This window comes from Lithobates pipiens, unplaced genomic scaffold (assembly GCF_037356315.1).
Source record: "Lithobates pipiens isolate NorthernLeopardFrog02 unplaced genomic scaffold, aLitPip1_a1.2 Scaffold_8, whole genome shotgun sequence".
Lineage (NCBI taxonomy): Eukaryota > Metazoa > Chordata > Amphibia > Anura > Ranidae > Lithobates > Lithobates pipiens.
This window is the reverse complement of record NW_027507903.1, coordinates 98568147-98580944: the sequence shown is the minus strand read 5'-3', so window position 1 is coordinate 98580944 and position 12798 is coordinate 98568147. Positions and strand designations below refer to the sequence as shown.

At 42.3% G+C, this 12798-nt stretch overlaps 1 protein-coding gene across 4 annotated transcripts in view; it reads left to right on the top strand.

The window, feature by feature from the left end:
* Positions 1–12798, top strand: part of BNIP2 (BCL2 interacting protein 2) — a 110067-nt gene that overhangs the window by 51919 nt on the left and 45350 nt on the right. For 2 of the 4 annotated variants that reach the window (XM_077472805.1, XM_077472806.1), the window contains exons 4-6: positions 1171–1236; positions 6134–6316; positions 7705–7881. In XM_077472805.1, coding sequence (XP_077328931.1) covers positions 1171–1236; positions 6134–6316; positions 7705–7881 — 426 coding nt within the window. The remainder of the gene's footprint in view (positions 1–1170; positions 1237–6133; positions 6317–7704; positions 7882–12798) is intronic. The other 2 variants (XM_077472808.1, XM_077472807.1) reach the window with 1 other exon arrangement.

Genomic DNA, 12798 nt, shown 5'->3' with positions numbered 1-12798 from the left:
TGTGAGCCGGTGGATTGCCTCTACTCTGCGCTGAAAAAAAGTACTAAGGACTGCCTGCAGTGACTTTTTTTTTTTTTTTGTTCCCTAGGCACACATGAGACGAGGCATTTTGCCTGGTTATGGAATTGTGCTAGAGTAGCCGCTCAGTACAGTCCCACTGCATCTGGTGCCAATGAGCCCCTTTTTTGGGGTTTTTTGTTTTTTCCTGAACAAAAGTGTAGTTACTCTTTAAACAGGACTTGAGGATTAACGATTGGAATCTATACTGTGCTGAGAAGGACTGTTAACCAGAAAGGTCCTATGACAAATAGTCAGTTCTATGACCGTATGATGCAGGACTTTGCTACAATTTCACTTTCAGTCTAGGTTCACACTTGTGTGATGTAGGAACCAGCAGGATTACAGCGCCAGGTTCCTGCATCTCTCCTCTCCCGCAGGCAGTTCACACTGCCCCCTGCAAACTGCTGTGGATGTCAATACATTGATAATGACACCCCCAGATCGGTTCACAGATCGCAGTGCCTCAACATGGTCAGTCATGTTTTACTTGTCCCAAATACCTCCTAAGTTGCAACTTGGCATTTGGTGACTGGCTAAGCATGGCATTGATGTAAGATTGGTAGAAGCTGAAAAATCTTTAAATGTAAAAAGTATTCCGATATAGTGCCATTGTGATATTTTTCAGGAATAGTGTCATTGCGAATTTGCGATCATATAGATGTATGAAGATTTGTTCTGATCTTGAATGTTTCAGTAACATTGCATTCAGAAGAGTGGTGAGCTGCATCTTGCAGACACATCTCACTGCTTTGAACTTCCTGAGCAAGTAAAGAGGCTTTGCTGCACTGACAGTTCCTTTCATATATAGTATGTATAATTAACCCATTCATATATAGTATGTATTAATGAAACTAATTCAGCTGTGTGGTAAGTGCTGACATGGACATTGATACATGGGAATACCAGGGCCCATCCTGCATTCGGAAGTACACAGATGAATGACGAGCATTCATTTCACAAGGCCTGTCTAGTTTAGGAAGTACAGAGCAGTGAGTGCAGTGTAGCCACAGAGTTTGGATTTTTATAATACCTACATTTTCCTCTAATTCTTTTCAACTGTCTCTTGTTTTGTGTACCCATGTTTGTGGACCCTGTGTCTGTCTGCTTTAGCTTGGGCTTTTCCAGTGCTGGATCAGTCAATTTATTGTATTCCTTATTCAGCATCCCGTAACTCACGCAAGTATCTACCTCCTAGCTATATTTGCATGTTACTTGGTCTGCTTGTCTATGCCTGCTGATTTTAACCTTTTTGTGGTTGCTCCTTTGTCTGCACCCCTATGATTCATTTGTCTTCAGAACAGAATATAAGACCATATTTTTTTACAATTTGGCCTCCAAGCAAAATGCAATAAATTAGTGCCATTATACTATCTTACTGAAAGATATCTGTGATGGTTTTATTAACTTAAACTATTGTCATGGCCAACCTTGGGGTTTGATATTGCTGATGTCTACTTCTTAAAGAGGAAGTAAACCCTGATGAGTTTACTTCCTCTTTCATTCCCTGCAAAGGTAAAGCATAATGGACTACTATGCATCGCATAGTAGTCCATTATGTGTCACTTACCTGACACAGGAGCCAGCGAAGTCACCGCTGTCCTCTGTAGTCCGCCGCATCCATCTTCTCGGTGGGTCTCGCTGCTCCGCAGCTGTCATTCGGCGAAGCCGCGATGACGTCTTGCATACGCATGGGAGCCGCCACTCACGGCATATCACCGTTGACCACGGCGTGCTCGGTGCGCCTGCACGCCGCTGTCTAAGGTGCATGCGCCGTAGACAGCGGTGCCTGTCTTTCGGCAAATATCACCTAAACCGTGTAGGTTTAGGAGATATTTCTTGGACCTACAGGTAAGCCTTAATCTAGGCTTACCTGTAGGTCAAAGTGTGTTGTAAGGGTTTACAAACACTTTAAAATGCTAGTTGTTTGTCTTTTTTGTATTGACCCTTTTGGCGTCAATGCTTTCTGATCTATTTATGTGTAACAAGTATGCCCTGTATTTTGTTACTTTTTACTCGCATGCTTTGTTATGTGAATGTCCTGGGTCAATGATCTGAAAAATATTAAAGCCAGAGACGGGCAACTAGTATTTTCTGAAGATCGGGAACGAGCTATGATTTTTATTGCACAATTACCTTAGTCCAGGTTGAACCGATGTAAGGAAACCTTATTCCATATCTGTGGGACTGCTGTGGAAGCTGGGAATCTACATTGATTGCTGAGGTCTTCTGGTTCCTGGGCTGAGTGCCCACCCTTCTGCATAGTGACAGTGGGGTTATTCATCCAGTACGGCCGCCATTCGCTGAATGCTTTTTTTTTTTTTTTTTTTTTTTTTTTTTCAATAATACAAGGTGTTCTTTGATAACACTGAGAAGTCGAGCAGTGATGTCATGATCTCCCTGTTGTCCAGTCAGAATGTCTCTCGGGACAGGACTCTGAATACCACGGTGATCACTTTTGCAGCACCAGCTACTACATTGATTCTCTGCTGTCACAGCAGTCCTATAGGCATGGGATATGCATTCTAGAAGTGGTCCATGCTGGACCAATGTAACTTTGCAATGAAAACTGCACCTAGAGTTCAGCTTTAAGTAGAAGCTCATTAACTGATCTATAAATCTCTGGTTGTGGAAGGGAAACTAAAGTGTTCAGACAACACCAGAGCAAACATTATTTTTCAGGATTTGTGTAGCGCCAACAGTTTACACAGCACTTTACAGTATAAAGGGAGACAGTACAATACGTCTTTGAATTCTATGCAGATCACCTAATTTGTAGACCATAGTCTGAATCGTGTTGCTCCTAGTCCAGTGTGTTATCCCCTTAATCACACTTTAGACAAATTGTAATTTTAGGCAGTCACAACCAGTGAGATTTTTCTAGGCACAGCAGTACAAATACTCTGAAATTATTGGTAGGTTCGATCTAAAACCTACATATTGTATAGCAGCTTAACCCTTTCATGACTAAGCCTATTTTTGACATTTGGTGTTTACAAGTTAAAATCCATATTTTTTTTGCTAGAAAATTACTTGGAACCCCCAAACATATATATATTTTTTTTAGCAGAGACTCTAGAGAATAAAACGGCGATTGTTGCATTATTTTATGTCACACAGTATTTGTGCAGTATAAATGCAACTTTTTGGTAAAAGGGACACTTTCATGAATTTAAAAAAAGAAACAGTAAAATGTGAAAGATGATGTTACGCCGAGTAAATGGATACCAAACATGTCACACTTTATAATTGCACGCACTCGTGGAATGGCAACAAACTACTCTACCTAAAATCTCAATAGGCAGCGGTTTAAAAAAAAATTCTGGTTACCAGGTTAGAGTTACAGAGGAGGTCTAGTGCTAGAATTATTGCTCTCGCTCTGACGATCGCGGCGATACCTCACATGTGTGATTTGAACACAGTTTACATATGCAGGTGCGACTTCCGTATGCGTTTCTTTGCTTCGTGGGGACGGCGGGCGATTTAAAAAAAATTCTTATTTATTTTAAAATGAATAAATTGTTCCTTTAAAAAAAAAAAAAATTGATCACATTTAGTGCTGTCACAAGGAATGTAAACATCCCTTGTGACAGTAATAGGTGGTGACAGGTACTCTTTATGGAGGGAAGCCCTCCTTTACATTTCAAAGTATTCAGATCGCCGTTTTTCGGCGATCCTGAATACTGCATATATTTTTAAATCCGACACCATTGGCAGCCGAGTAAATGGGAAGTGACGTCATGACGTCGCTTCCGTGTTTACTATTAGCAGACTGGAACGAAGCTGCTTACGGCTTCATTCCAGTTCCTACCCAGCCGCCGGAAGCATTGGATTCGCCATCGGTGCTCCTGATTTGAACGGGAGCCCCGGTAAGAGCGGCAGGAGGGGGGACGTCCCCTCCCACTCCTCCGTCTTAACAGCCGAGCGGCTTTTAGTTATGTTATGGCTGGAAAGCCAATCGCTCGCTCTGAAAAACGGTACCGGGATGATGCCTGCAGGTGCGAGGGCATCATCCCGGTATAACCCCCGGAAGCTGAGTACGCACATCTGCATACGCTCGGCGGCAAAGGGTTAACCTAGTATGAAAAAAATAGGATTACAGGACTTTTTTTCACATACTGGTGAAGGCACATCTGCTTTGTGATGGTTTTGCTTCTTATTTAAGCCCAGCAACTAAGTGGATGAGAATTCTAAGGAATTAGTATTTTAACATCTCTGTTCACGGGAATTTTATGAAATTTAAGGTCAGATGTAGGAGGAGCTCTAGCGTGCACAAGACCTATATGTATGTAGTTAAGTATTATTAGTATTCACATTTAATTGCTTGGGATTTGATTGACAAAATTACCCTGATCATTATTCATTATCTTTGATTTGTTGTATTCTTTTGATTAAAAAATAAATAAAACTCTTGTCTTTGAACATACTACATGATCTATCTTGTGACTTGGTTGGACACCTCATTATTCATCATCAGGAGTGGATATGGCTTCTGTATTAACTGGTTGCAACATGGTTTTTAACTCTGTCTTGCTTCCTGCCAACCACAGATCAGTGTATAATGCAATCACATCATCCACAGCGAGGCTGCCAAAAAAATGTTTAGTTTTTTTTTTTTTTTTTTCCATGTGAACATTTTGAGTTGAAGGTTTTTACATCTATACCTTTGTTTTGCTTGGCAGTTCACATTTATGTTATGATGCAGTTTCTGTTGGAAGTGGTGCATCCTATGTACAAAAAAAAAAGTATAAAGCAGGCACGCCAAAGTAGTGCTGTTAGTGCGGCGCAGGTTTTACCCTGGTTCATTTAAGAGTCCATCTCTTTCCAGAGCCCGATGCCTTTGTAGACTAAGTCCGGTCAACATCGATTCTCTTTAGGGCTCACCAAGCCGCCTCAGAATTCTGATGATTTTAGAACCTCTCAAACATGCTATGCTACCACTTGTTTGAATTAAATTAGAATTGCCTGTGTGCACTGTAGACTCTTAAGGGCTTGATTTACTTAAGGCAAATAGACTAATCACTTCGCAAGTACAGTTTTGTTTTTTTAATTTTACTTATACCTGATTGGGTGTTCTTTACAATGCGAAGCTTCACCACACTAAGCTGTGGGGAAAATGAGTACTACTGCACTTGCAAAGTACATAGCCCCTTTGCCTTTAGTAAATCAACCCCCCAAGAGTCTTCCATTTAATATTTTGCTAGCGGTATTTGCTGCTGTACTTGAACAGCACTGATTAATGGTCAATCCTGACTTGTGGTTCCCACAGACTCCTATATACATAGGCAGTTGTTCCTTTGGAGTACCATTTATTCTTTATGGCCCTGTAAGAAGAAGCATTATGAGGCTGATGGTAAAAATGCCGCTTCTATGCAAGAACGCTTCCTTGTCGCACATTACCACTACTATGGCATTTGCTTTTACTTTATTGTGTGTTGAACGTGTTCAACACTTTCACTCTTTTTGCACTTGCTGTTTTGTTATTTCACAATGAGCAAGTGATGCACAAGCTTAACCATTGCATTTTGTGAACAATCTGTACTTTAGTTTATATTTTACCAAAAATTCATTATTTTATAATTATACATTGGTTGAAAGCCTTTTGTGGTATGGAATAGTGAAGCTTTTGCATCACTTTTAACACGGCTGTCACCATTCATGTATTTTAAAGGATTAAAGGCACATTTTACATGGTTTAGGAGCTGAATCTTGCAGCTGCAGCTCACTTCTTTGCACATTCTTGAGAGCACATGGGCTGTTTATCTCTGTGGGTAAATGGAATCGTTGTTCAAACACAGCATAAATGAGCACAGAGATGCACATCGACAGTTAGAAAATGCATCGGAGTGCCTCCCTGTGCATTCCATTATTTTTTCTGATGCTCATCGCACTGAATCTGAATGACAGCTCTGTTCATCCTTGACAATGAATCAACCTTAGTGGAATAGGAAATCACATGTAGCTGCTGAAGAAGTGCAGAGTGCTGAGCTTGCGTCTCCAAGACAGTTTACTGTTTTGTAGAAATAAGGCCCAATTTGTGATATCAACTGTATTTATTTTCTGTTATCTTTCGCAGTTCCCAGTCCACTTGAAATCAATGGCAGTAAAAAAAAGAAAAAACTCACCGCACCCAACTTAAGTCTAACACTGGATCGCAGTGATGGCTCCATTTTATCCGAGGATTTGGATGAAAGTGGAGACTTGGATTTAGATGATCTAGATACTCCATCGGAGAACAGTAATGAATTTGAATGGGAAGGTAAAAATGAATGACCTGCTGATTGTATTGCAGCAACGGCCATAAATTACTCTTGTACAGTATGTTTCTTATAACACTGCTTCTATTATTTCTAGCAATTATATGCATGTTGCCTTCTGGTAATAAGCTGTTCTAAAAAGTAGGACGTTCAGTATGAATAACACTATTCCATACTAGCAGTATAGCTCATTGCCAAAGTCTGTTGCATTTGGATAACCTTAGTGTGTGAAAAAATCATTGCGTGCAGACATTTTCCATTACTTTAAAAAGTCTCTCTTGGAGATAATTCCTTTTTGGAGCTAAATGATCCTTTTTCTATGGAAAAGGACCATGGCCGCATCATTGCCGGTGTTTTGTAACAACCAATTCAGGGAGGAAAAAGGCTTTCTTAAATGTGAATACACTGGTTCCACTTACCCCCTAGGTGACAGGCTAACTTTGCAGCAAGAAGAAGTAAAAGGGTCTGGCACCAAAGTGTAGTCTCAGACTGCATGATTACTTTCTCCATTAGGACACAGTGAATTCAGAAACAGTCAGGTTATGCTGCCAACTTTAGGGGGATTGGACACAATCCCAACCAAAAAGTTGTAAGCCAGGCCCAGTATACCCTTCCTACATGGCATGCAAAAGTCCAGTCAAATGGACATCTTTTCTCTGCTTTGCTGAGAAGTCCCTTACCCTCCTTTGCTAGCTATTTTTTAAGGATTTGAGCAACTGACAAGGGCCAACTTGTAATGGCTAGTCAATCGGGTCAGAGCAACTCCAAAACAGCAGCACTTGTGGGATGCTCTCAGTCTCCAAGGTCAGGACCTACAAAAACGAATCCAAGGTCTGAAGACTGGCGAACCCACAACAGGGTTATGTTTGACCAGAGCTCATTAAAGCATGTGCGAAGCGAAGGCTGGCCTTTGTAGCCCAATCCAACAGATCTACTGTAGCTCAGATTGCTGAAAAGGTTAATCCTTGTTCCAATTGAAAGGTGTCAGAACGCACTGCATTGCAACTTGTGTATAGGGCTGTGTAGCCAAGAGAAGGCAGGGTGCCCTTGCTGACCTGTTTTCCAAAGCCAAAAGCGCCTACAATGAGCATAACTGGATCATGGAGCAGTGGAAGAAGGTGGCCTGGTCTGATGTCCGATCTATGGAGGCCCCATCTCACAACATAAAGGTATTGAAGGATCTGCTACTGTGGCTTTCTATCAGATACCACAGAACATCTTCAGAGCTCTAGTGGAGTCCATGGCTCGATGGGTTATGGTAGGTGTTCATAATTGTTATAGCTGTTCGGTGTAAATATATACTATACTGTTAATGCTTTTCCCACAAAGAGAAAATTTGTTAATTGCGTGGAATAAGAAATTGTTAAACTTCATCATGTCATTTTGACAGATGACCTCCCAAAACCAAAAACTACTGAAGTACTTCCAAAAGGATCGATTCCAGAGTACACTGCTGCAGAGGAGAAGGAGGAGAGCAGACGCTGGCGTATGTTCAGGATTGGAGAACAGGATCACAGGGTGGACATGTCTGCTATAGAACCTTACAAAAAAGTTATCAGCCATGGAGGTAAGAGATTCTTTGGCCTCAAGAATGAAACTATTTTATGTTTTGGGATGTGTACACCTACTTTGAAACTAGGCTTAAGAGATGGTGGGTAACAATTTTAAAGGAATGGCAGAAATTAAGATAAACCAACTGACAAAAAAAAAAGCACCCTGTAAAAGAAGTGTCAATACTTTACTGTCTTACCTCCTATAACTCAAATCCCTGGAACACTAGTGACATAGTATCCCCACCCAGAACTGTGAGATGCTAAAGTGGCTGCGGGTGGACGTAGCACTGCAGAACTAAAAGTCCCATGAGGCATAGCAAGACTGACCGCCACAAGCAGGGCAACCAGAGGCAGAGGCATGATGAGACTTGTAGTTTTGGAACAGCTGGAGGTCCGCTAATTACATATCCCTGTTTTACAGGATGCTTTGTGTGTAACTTTTTTTTTTTTTTTTTTTTTCTTGAAAGTTGAGCCTGTGTTTTCTTGGAATACTAATTTTAATTATGCACTTTAAAACTAGCAAAGAGCCGGCACTTTTTATAGAGCCTAAGAGCCCATGCACACTGTACAACTTTCTTATTGTACACCACGGAGCCATAGTAGTTTATATGTGGGTTATAGGCCGCCTTCAGGTGGTTGACACTGGCACACCCAAAGACAAAAAGTCCACTCCCTATATAACCCTTCCCACTACTGGGAGTACCTCAGTTTTTTTCGCCAGTGTCTAAGGTGTTGGTCACAAGTGAAGATGTGCTGAGCTCCACTGGAGCAATCCTTGCTTGGGCTAGCTATACAGCTGGATCCATTCATAGTGTCTTTTAGGCCAAATTGAATGGTACCCAGGCATCGTGTCCGAAGAAAGGAGATTTTGCCTGTAAACACTTTGCTTTTTAGAGAGCTGGACCTCGGCATCCAGTAATTTTGGTATTAAGGCCATAAAGTTTTACTGGCAGTGGTGCTAGGAAAGGTCCAGGATTGTGGGTTCCCCTCCCCTGAGGGTCCCCAGCTCCTGCAGGTTTATTAACAGAACCCATTGTGAAGGGTGAAGATTGGGTCTGTTGGTTTTACCACAGAAAACCCTGCAGCGGGAAAGTTAAGTGGAGTTTTCTAAAATTTTAGAATTTTCTTATGAATGTCTCCTTTAATTTAGTGAATGTTGTCATGTCTGTGTCATAACTGGAGGCTGTATTGAGCACATACTTTCTGACACTTCCTCAGAGCTCACGTGTTCTGAACAGCTTCCTTTCCTCCAGCCAGCAGCAGACCTCCGGTAAGTCTGGGGGGTTTTCCCTCCCCACCAGATGCCTGCTATTTTCTCCCCATCTTCATGAAGATGATGCGCCAGGAGAAAAAAAAAACGGCACGCCGCCCTACTCGGCAGCTTCCAGGCTCCCTCATCGCCATTTTTCCCCCTCACTGTTCGATCCTATAGGGTCAGAGGCCCGTGCTTGCACGGGAAAGCTTTTTTAAAAGAGATGAGGGGCCGTAGCTGACGAAGGGTGGTGCGAGGCTTTGCGCTGTGTTGGCGTCCTCCAACGTCCAGCACGGGAAAATTCATTTTTTAAAAGCACCATGGTTACTGCTGCAAGCTGCAGAGGGGCATGAGATGTTTGACACAGGCATCCCTTTTTTTACACATTTACTATTGCATCAGGCTGAGCATTAATAGCGGTGGCAGTGGCTGACTATTGCTCAAGCAATAGATGTGATTTCTTCTGGTAGTACCTCTGCTTTGTGCATCAGGCTATTATCAAAAGGGGGGTTGAAACGTCTCCAAAAAAGGAGCTAAGAGTCTCCCTCAAGCTTTGGAAAGCCTTCTCATCTCTACAAATGGCATCCTCCCCTGAGAGGGGTTGGCTGGTCAGAGTGAGCATCGGGGCCATGAAATGTTTGCAACTGTCTTCAACTCTGCAGCCTCTGTTCATTTTACTTTTATTTTTTATTTTTTTCCCTCAGCCATGGTAGGTTAAAAAAAAAAAAAAAAAAAAAGTTTAGCCACTTTAATCGCATCCTAATGTGGTCAAGATACGACAGGTTCTCTTCCATTTTCCTAGGACGCTCAGACTGAGGAGCTAGGGGCAGGAGAAGGGGAATTCCCTTAGGGAACCGTGGTGAGGCGGACTCCTCTTCTGAGGTGTCAAATGTTGGAAGATTGCTGTAAGATTTATGGTACAAATTCTTGCTTATTTGCTCCACATTTATGTACCCTTAACTCAGTGTTTGGGTTTGCTAAAGCCTCCTCAAGCTGTGCATACTTTTTTTCTGTCCATTCTTTGTTGGAAAAGTTTTTGTATCTAGAGGATCACCCAGATAAGCACTGTTTGTTTTTTTTGGGTTTTTTTTGGTTTTTTCCCCCTTTTTTTTTTTTTTTTTTTTTTTTTTTTTTTTTTAAACTTTTCACACTTTATCCTAATGGTAGAGAAAATTTGCTAAGTAGGGTATACCAGCAATTAACGCTACTTTATCATTTGTGACTAAGTTTGACTTGTCTGGCAGACAATACTTAAATAGGAAGGTTGAGTGTCTCAGCCTGCACTGACAGTAATTGGTTATTCTTTGAGAAGCCAGTTTAACCACTTGCAGACCGCCGCACGACGATATACGTCGACAGAATGGCACGGGCAGGCATATGGGCGTGTCGGTATTTTTCGTTCCGGCACCGAGGAGAGAGGATCGGTGAGTTGCACCAACACAACACTACACAGTAGAACATGCCAGGCACACTCTCACCCCCCCCAATCACCCCTGCCCCCCCCCAGTCACAGTGACACCAATTGCATTTTTTTTTTTTGCATTGGTGTCATTTGTGACTGTAATAACTGTTAGGGTTAGCCCCCTTTAGTTCTAAGGTACCCCCCTAACCCCCCCAATAAAGGTTTAACCCCGTGATTACCCCCCGTCGCCAGTGTCACTAAGGCTGGGTTCACATTGCAGCGGTTTATGAGAACGGATGTGATTCGCACCGCACTGCAGTGCAAATCACATCCGATCTCTGTGCGATTCGAGTTCAGCCATACAGATAGTATGCCTGAATTCGCGTCGCACCCGCCGCAAACTCGCACGGGACCCTTTTTTTTGGTCCGCAGCAGAATCGGATCGCATGTGTTCACACCATGCGATCCGAGTTTGCAGATCGCACTGCGATATGCGAACTGATCTGGGGGTGTCATTAACATTTCACTGACACTCCCAGCAGTTCGCATAGGGCAGTGTGAACTGCCGCTGGGAGGCATGCGATGCGGGAACCCGCCGCGGATTCGTGGCGTTCCCGCATGGCTCCAGTGTGAACCCAGCCTAATAAGCAATCGTTTTTCTGATTGCTGTATTAGTGTCACAGGTGACGCTAGTTAGGCAGGTAGGTATTTGGGTTCGCCGCAGCTTTTTATAGCGCCAGGGACCCCCATATACTACCGCATAAAGCCCCCTGATTGCCCCCTAGTTAACCCTTTCACCAGTGATCACCATATAACTGTTACAGGTGACGCTGGTTGGTTAGTTATTTTTTTATAGTTTCAGGGCACCCGCCATTTATTACCTAATAAAGGTCTAAATTTAGGGGTGTCTACTTTCCAAAATGGGGTCATTTGGGGGGGGGGTTTGTGCCATCTTGGCATTTTATGGCCTTCAAAACTGTAATAGGTAGTGAGGAGGCGGTGCTTGGTTTTCGGGGCCCCGTACGCGGCTAGGCTCCCAAAAAGTCCCACATATGTGGTATCCCCGTACTCAGAAGCAGCAAAACTTATTTTTGGGTGTCATTTCACATATGCCCATAGCATGTGTGAGCAATATATCATTTAGTGACAACTTTGTGAAAAAAATAAATAAATAAATAAGTTTGTAATTTTCTCGCAACTTGTGCCAAATATAAAATATTCCATGGACTCAACATGCCTCTCAGCAAATAGCTTGGGGTGTCTACTTTCTAAAATGGGGTCATTTGTGGGGGTTTTGTGCCATCTTGGCATTTTATGGCCTTCAAAACTGTGATGGGTAGTGAGGAGTGAAGTCAAAAATTTACACCCTTAGAAGACCTGAAGGCGGTTCTTGGCTTTCGGGGCCCCGTACGCGGCTAGGCTCCCAAAAAATCCCACACATGTGGTATCCCCGTACTCAGGAGAAGCAGCAGAATTTATTTTGGGGTGTCATTTCACATATGCCCATGGCATGCGTGAGCAATATATCATTTAGTGACAACTTTGTGAAAAAAAAATCATAAATAAATAAAAGTTTGTAATTTTCCCGCAACTTGTGCCAAATATAAAATATTCCATGGACTCAACATGCCTCTCAGCAAATAGCTTGGGGTGTCTACTTTCTAAAATGGGGTCATTTGTGGGGGTTTTGTGCCATCTTGGCATTTTATGGCCTTCAAAACTGTGATGGGTAGTGAGGAGTGAAATTACAAATGTATGCCCTTAGAAAGCCTGAAGGCGGTGCTTGGCTTTCGGGGCCCCGTACGCGGCTAGGCTTGCAAAAAGTCGACCACATGTGGTATCCCCATACTCAGGAGAAGCAGCAGAATGTATTTTGGGGTACAATTCCACATATAACCATGGCATGTGTGAGCAATATATCATTTAGTGACAACTTTGTGTAAAAAAAAAAAAATATAATAATATTTTTTTGTCATTATTCAATCGCTTGAGGCAAAAAAATAAAATATTCAATGGGCTCAACATGCCTCTTATCAATTTCCTTAGGGTGTCTACTTTCCAAAATGGGGTCATTTGGGGGGGTTTTGTACTGCCCTGCCATTTTAGCACCTCAAGAAATGAGATAGGCAGTCATAAACTAAAAGCTGCGTAAATTCCAGAAAATGTACCTTAGTTTGTAGATGTGACAACTTTTGCGCAAACCAATAAATATACAGTTATTGACTTTTTTTTTTACCAAAGACATGTGGCTGAATACATTTTGGCCTAAATGTATGA